This window comes from Panthera uncia, unplaced genomic scaffold (assembly GCF_023721935.1).
Source record: "Panthera uncia isolate 11264 unplaced genomic scaffold, Puncia_PCG_1.0 HiC_scaffold_1734, whole genome shotgun sequence".
Taxonomy (NCBI): Eukaryota; Metazoa; Chordata; class Mammalia; order Carnivora; family Felidae; genus Panthera; species Panthera uncia.
The window spans coordinates 29,795-36,395 of NW_026058398.1; the positions used below are offsets into that span (position 1 = coordinate 29,795).

Sequence of the window (6,601 nt, forward strand, 5' to 3'; positions counted from 1 at the left end):
TTTGAATGATAGTGGTAGGGTGGAACATTCTAGAATGTCAAAAAGACAACGAAAATCTTTAGCAAGGCGCAAGTTCTCACTAGTCACGGAGCCCTTATTTTGGGGTGTGTTTGCTTGGATAACAGACAGGCTCAAAAGGGAGAGGAGACTAGAAAAATACAGACACCGGGGGAAGGAACTCACCCGTGAAACACGGGTGATAAGTCAACCCAGCCTGAGGCCAAGGCGTCACAGATGCAACGCTGCGTGGGTGAGAACACTGCCTGGGTTCCAATCCTGACGCCACTTTACCAGCTGTGTAACCATGGACAATTCACTTACCCTCTCTGTGCCTCAGTTTCCTCACCTATAAAGCGAGGATAATTGTGGTTCCTACCTGGCTGGGCTGTGGTGAGGAGTACCCAGCACTGAGCCCAGTGTGTAGAAAGTGCTCTACAAATGTCAGTTAGTAAAATGGGGAGAGGAGCCAGCTGGCCACCCACCTGTCTCCTTTCGCAGGTTTTCCTCCAGCTCGGACAGCTTCACGTCATACGAGTTGCGCATGGCAGTGATGTCCTCCTCCAGCCGGGCCCTGGACTCCTGCTCCGCCTCGTAGTCGGCCCTCAGCCGGGCCAGGCGCTCCTCGTACTCCTGGGAGTGGGGGGCAATATGGGGGGGGGGGGGTGCCGCGTCACATCAGGGGGTCAAAACGCAGCCTTCCGTGTTTCTGTCATTCAAACAGCCCAGGAAATACCGATAAGCCACAAGAACGGAGTTAAAATGGCCTACACGACCCTGGGGTGATTACTGGCTGGTGAAAACCCTTCTGAACTTCACTCTCCATTTTTAACAGGCCAATTATCTAAGATTTGGCTGTAATCTATCTTTCCACAAAGCAATATATCATGAAGGCCTGTGCAGGTCAATAAATACGTTTTAGCCAAATAGCTCTCAAGCTATCGAGCACGAAACACATTTTTATTTCTCTGCTTCTCCCTCCATCTTTGCTGTCACCGTCAGCTCTGGTCCAAAGAGCCTCCCAGCCCATCCCCCCCCTCCACTCTTGCCCCTGCCCCAAAACTTTCTCCACATGGCACCCTCATTCCCGTCTGTTAGGCCAGGTTTCAACGGCTTCCTATGTTAGAGGACAAAAGCTTCTCCGTTTGACCCCAGTCCCCAGTGATCTGGGCCATCTGCCCCTTGACTAGACCTCATTTTTGCCACATTGGGCACACGGGCCACTGTCCATTCCTAGACAGCCCCAGCCCCACATCCTTCGTGCCTCAGGGCCTTTGCCCTTGCTCCCCCACCCCCAGCAAGCTGTTCCTTCAGACCTCAACTCAGTAACACCTCCTCCCAGAGGCCCTCCCTGACCACCCTGTCACTTCACTGATTTCTTCTTGGCATGGGTCATGAGCCTCCCGTGGTTCTCTCCATTTAGTCGAGTACAGGTTTATCGTCCAGCTCCCCTGCCACACAGCAAGCACTCTCCCCTCAGCGCCTAGCACAGAGGAGGGGCTCGGTGGCTAACCCTTGAACCAGCAAGTGCATGGAGCAGACTGCTGGCCGGTAACCAGACTACTCACTTGCTCAGGCACATCTCCCACAGGCAGGGCTGGGGGTTATGAGCCAATGACAGTACATGACCTTGGGGGTCACGGAGCCACTAGGGGAGAGAGAGCTCCTGTGCCGTGCCCACCTGGCCAGGACCCTTCCAGAATCACAGAACAAGCACAGAATTCTACAACAGTACAGACACTATGACGTGGGCTCTCGGGGAGGAGGGACAGAAGGGGACAGGGGATCGTTAAACCGTGACTGCGCGTTCTATGCCACATCTGAGACGCGTTTGAGCCTCAGGGCAGCACACAGGGTTCTGGAGGCCCGGGGAGGTTCCATGGCCTGCCCAGAACCACGCAGCTCTCTGGCGGGGTGGCCACGAGGAGACCTCCTACACCCCGTCCGCTTTCTCAGTTTCCCCTGCCCTTGCCCCCAGCTTCCCCCTGGGCCCCACGCGAGACTCGGCCCTCGGCAAGCACCCCTGGCTCCCTCCCCCAGCCCCCTCCACGGCTCCCTCCTAGCACGGCCCTGGCCCCAGTGAAACCCAGGCCCCAGCCTGGTCACACCTACACACCGGTAACCCCTGGCTGGAGATGCAGGTGTATGTGTGCACACGCGTGCACACGCCCACACACCCATGCCTACGCACACACACACATGCACGCACACACGTCTACATGCACGAGCACACATGTGCACGTGCGGGCACACACAGGCACACATACGGCAGTACCAACTTCTAGTCCCAGTTGTAAATGTGTGACCCCGAACCACAGAGGACCGCTGAGGTGGCCTGGTACCCCTCCTGGGTCCTTCCACTCTCTGACCGCGGCAGCCCTCCACCCCTTCCTCTCTTGAGAACAGGGAAGCATGCCCTCGCTTCCCAGCCCACAGCTTCCTGTCATCTGCAGATGGCGCGTCCATCCGAAGCCAAGCCGCCCACTCGGTGACTTTGCTCTTTCAATCCCCACCTCCCTCCTGCACCGCAGACTTCTCTCTCGGTGTGAGGCCTCTGCAGTCACAGAACATATGCCCTGTTCCCTCCAGCACTCAGAACTCCAGGACTCGATACGTTTTTCCGTGGCCCCACGCACACCTCCAGCTACAGGGCCCGGCACCAGCAGGGGCTCAGTGCCTGCTGATGATTGGGTAGGGGGCTGGAGGGCAAACCCAGCCCCCCAAATCCTGCCTCGTGCCTGTTCCACAGCCCAATGGCGAGAAGACGCCCCTCGGCTCCCCCTCTCACAGCAGCAGGAAAGCTGCTGTTGCACCATTTCTAGAGGCGAGGACACAGGCTCAGAGAGCTGGAACAACCTGCCCGAGGTCACAGAGCCCACCGAGAACTGCACTTGCAGAAGGTAAAAGCTGGCCGGATGCTGGGACTCTTCTGGTCCAACACCCCCCCCCCCCGCCCCCACCCACTTTCCTGGTGCAGCCGGGAGACTGAGCCCACAGAGTCATATCGCCAGCTGGTGGCTGGGCTCATCCCCGGCCCGGTACCCTCGCCGCCCCACACAGGGGCCACCCTCCTTATCTTGAACATCCTGACTAGTTCTGGAATGGAAAGAAAAGCACAGTTGCAGGCACACAGTAGGTGCTCAATAAATACGAGTCATAAGTGAAATGGGCAGGAAGGAGAGAGGGAAGACAGACACCCTCAGCCCTTCCTCCAAGCGGGGCTCACAGAAGACACACCAGAGCCTGAAAAAAACCTTGGTGGTGGCCTCAGGCGACAGTGTTCTGATGTAGCGTCTGCTGGGTTATACCACGAGGAGGAGGCCAGCGACCCGCACCACCCCAGGAGCTGGGCCCAGAACTCCAGAGATGACCTGACATCCCCACCAGGAGCCTCCGGGCCAGCAGAGGAAGGGCAATGAGCCCTGAGCAACCAGAACCTTCACAGGGGCCAGGACAAAGTCCATCGGGGGTCACAACTGGGCCTCTCCCCGAGGACTAAAAGCCTCTGCCTGCCATGGGCAGCCCTTGAGGACTCGGGTGGATTTCTCCAGTCCTCTAGCCCACAGGACTCAGACTCCCAGGTCTTACCCGATCTGCCCCCCAGAGGCTGGGTCCCAGGCCCCCAAAGCCCCGCTGGGGCTCCCAGGGGCCCAGGGCTGATCCCACCTGAGGTTACAGCCGAGAGGCAGAGGCGTCCAGACCCCCGTCCCTGAAGAGCTGTCCCTGCCCGGCCTCCACCGGGAAAGAGCCAATGTCCCATCCCCACGCTGAGGTCTCTGGATGGGGCCCTCAACTGGCAGGAATCTCCGGAAACCAGCAGGGCCTACAGTCAGGACAGAGCCTAAACAGGAAGTTAGGAAGCTTTACCGAGTCTGGCTGTGTAAGTCCCCCTCTAGGGATCAGCTCGACACCTGTAAGTCAGTGGATTATTATTACCTGCCCTGCTGGTTCCCAGAGATGCTGGAAGGCACACATGTGGGAGCACGACCCACGTGCCCCTAGGTGACAGCTTTTTTGGAGAGGCCAGCTCCCCACATATCCACTGGTCAAATGAATGCCTGGGGGCTCCCCACTGCCCACCCGGACCGCCCAGCTCTCAGCCCCTGGCTCATTGGCACCTGCAGAGGGGCCCAACTCCCTTCCACTCTGGCCTCCCCCCACCGCGCACCTGGGGACAGCCCATTGCCACCACCTGGAAGGCCTTCTCCACTCCCAGCAACCCAGAGTCACCTCCTCCTGGGGTACTGAGGAGAGACTCCTGCAGACACCCCCACCCCCCTCCCTGCTCTCCCCATACAGGCCCTGACCTGGAATGGACTGCACTCTGGAGTCAGGCCCCGAGTTGACATCGCAGCCCTGACTCTCCTTAGCGACATGACCTTGGACAAGTCATGGCACCTCTCTGAGCCTCAGCCTTCTGAGCTCCAAGATGGCCCCACCTGCCAGCCATTCTCCCACCTGCCCAGTGGCTCACCTCCCGAATCAGCTGCTTCTCGGCCTCTGTGTCAGGCTGGATCACAGATGGGGGCACCAGCTTCTCCTCGATCTGGACAGGGTTTAGGGGTACCTGACTGGACAGCAGGGCTGGGAGACAGATGGAAAACGAGGGCTGGGACCAAGGTGCACACAGTTTGCAGGAACTAAGCAGAAATCCATAAATAGACAACTAAATGCTCATTCAAAACAGACTTCACAGTATTGAATTTATTTGAAGCACGTCTCTACACAAAATGCTAATTTACTCAGTCATTCAACAAATATTTCTTAAGCACCTGCATGTTCTAGGCACTGGGGAAACGGCATTGAACAAAACAGACAGAACTCCACACCCACATTGGGTTTTCTATTGGAGACAGAAGGCACATAAAATAAATAAGCAAAATGCCAGCGCGGTACAAGGGGATACGTTCTAGAAAGAGAAAGAAAGCAGGGAGGGTGCTCAGGAGTAAGATCCAAGGGGAAGGGTTACAATTTAAACAGCATGCTCGGGAGGACCTCTCAGACAAGGTAAGGCAAAGGCAGTGACCTGAAGGAAGTGGTAGAGAGAAGTAGGCAGAGATCTTGGGGAAGAGCTTTCCAGACAGAAGGGAGCAGTGAGTGCAAAGGTCCTGTGGCGGATGAGAGCCTGGACTGTTCCAGAAACGGCCAGGAAGCCAGTGTGGCTGGAGTGGAGCAAGGAAGGGAGAGAATGGGTGATGAGGAGGTCAAGAGGGAACGGGGTGGATCGTGGGGTCGTTGGAAGCTGCGCTGAGGGCTTTGGCTTTGACACGGGTAAACGGGCCGCCGAGGGTTTGCGCAGGGCAATAAAAGGACTTGCATTTGAACAGGACCTCCCAGGCTGCTGTGTGGGGATGCACGGAGGGGCAAAAGGGCAGACTGCGGGATACCTGCCGGGGTGTGGGTGTGCTTTGCAGTAATTCGGGTAGGAGACGTTAGCGACTCAGGGGACAGCAGTGGACAGATTCTGGACATATCTTAAAGGTAGAAACCAGCTCTACTGCTGGATCGGACGCGGGTTGGAGCGAAAACGAGAAACCAAGGGCGACCCCAGGGTTTCTGGCTTGAACACTCAGAAGGGGAGTGTTGTCATCACCTGAGTGATGACACTAAACAGCTAGCTATTCAAGTCCGGAATTCAGAGGCCACTGTGTAGCAATTGGTTGTGTTTGTTTTTTTTTTACATATTCTGTACTTTGTGACATTTGACATCGTGGGGGACTTGCCAGCCAGGGAGAGACAGCCCCTCGCAGGGCCAGCTAATTCCTAGAGTCAACAACCTGCCAGTCGTTATTAGCCCACCTTTCACGTGCCAACCAAGCACCGCCAAGTCCACACCACACCCCCCTTCTATCTCGCAGTCCCAGCTGGGCTCTCCCTGCCCTAAACCCCTGAGGGCCAGGACTAGATGAGCAGGGACTGCCCCTGAGCCCCAACCCACAGGAATTATTCAATTTTTTATAATGTTTTAATGTTTATTTTTGAGAGACAAAGTGTGAGCTGAGGAGGGGCAGAGAGAGAGGGAGGCACAGAATCCGAAGCAGGCTCCGGGCTCTGAGCTGTGAGCACAGAGCCCGACGCGGGGCTCAAACTCATGAATGCAAGACCTGAGCTGAAGTTGGACACTTAACTGAGCCACTGGGCGCCCCGGAATTATTCAAACCAGCCAGGCCTACGCGGTTGCTCCCGCCCCGCCTTCCCCACAGAAACGCCAGTGACGGCTCCAAATCCAGCTCTGCACTGGATCCCCTTGCTCCTCCCTGGCTCCTGACCAACACCAGTGCTTCCCCCTGTGGCCCCATGTGGTGTTCCCCGTCTCTCCATCATGAGTAACACCGACCTCTCCAAGCTCCCACTCAGTCCCCTTTATGAATTAAGACCTCAACACAAGTCCCATGGCCAAGTTGAAGGGCCACATGTGAGCCAGGGGCACAGAGGGGGCAGTTAAAGCCACCTTGGGAATGAGCATGGAGAGAGGTGACAATGGAGGACCGACCCTAGTGAGCCTGCAGGGGGGTAGGGAGAGGGGAGCACTGACGAGCAGCAGTAGAGGGAGGAGGGGCACCGGTCACAGGGCATCCAGGAACCAGGGGTTTCAGGAGGAGGG

The 6,601-nt window shown here is 57.1% G+C and overlaps 1 protein-coding gene across 1 annotated transcript in view; it reads right to left on the reverse strand.

The window, feature by feature from the left end:
* The window catches only part of LOC125917347 (kinesin-like protein KIF17), a gene marked incomplete at its 5' end in the record, with an annotated part of 28,172 nt that extends 23,535 nt beyond the window's left edge, over positions 1 to 4,637 (reverse strand). Inside the window, 2 exons of the mRNA XM_049623573.1 lie at positions 483 to 630; positions 4,472 to 4,637. Coding sequence (XP_049479530.1) covers positions 483 to 630; positions 4,472 to 4,637 — 314 coding nt within the window. The remainder of the gene's footprint in view (positions 1 to 482; positions 631 to 4,471) is intronic.
* Positions 4,638 to 6,601: the final 1,964 nt, after the last annotated feature.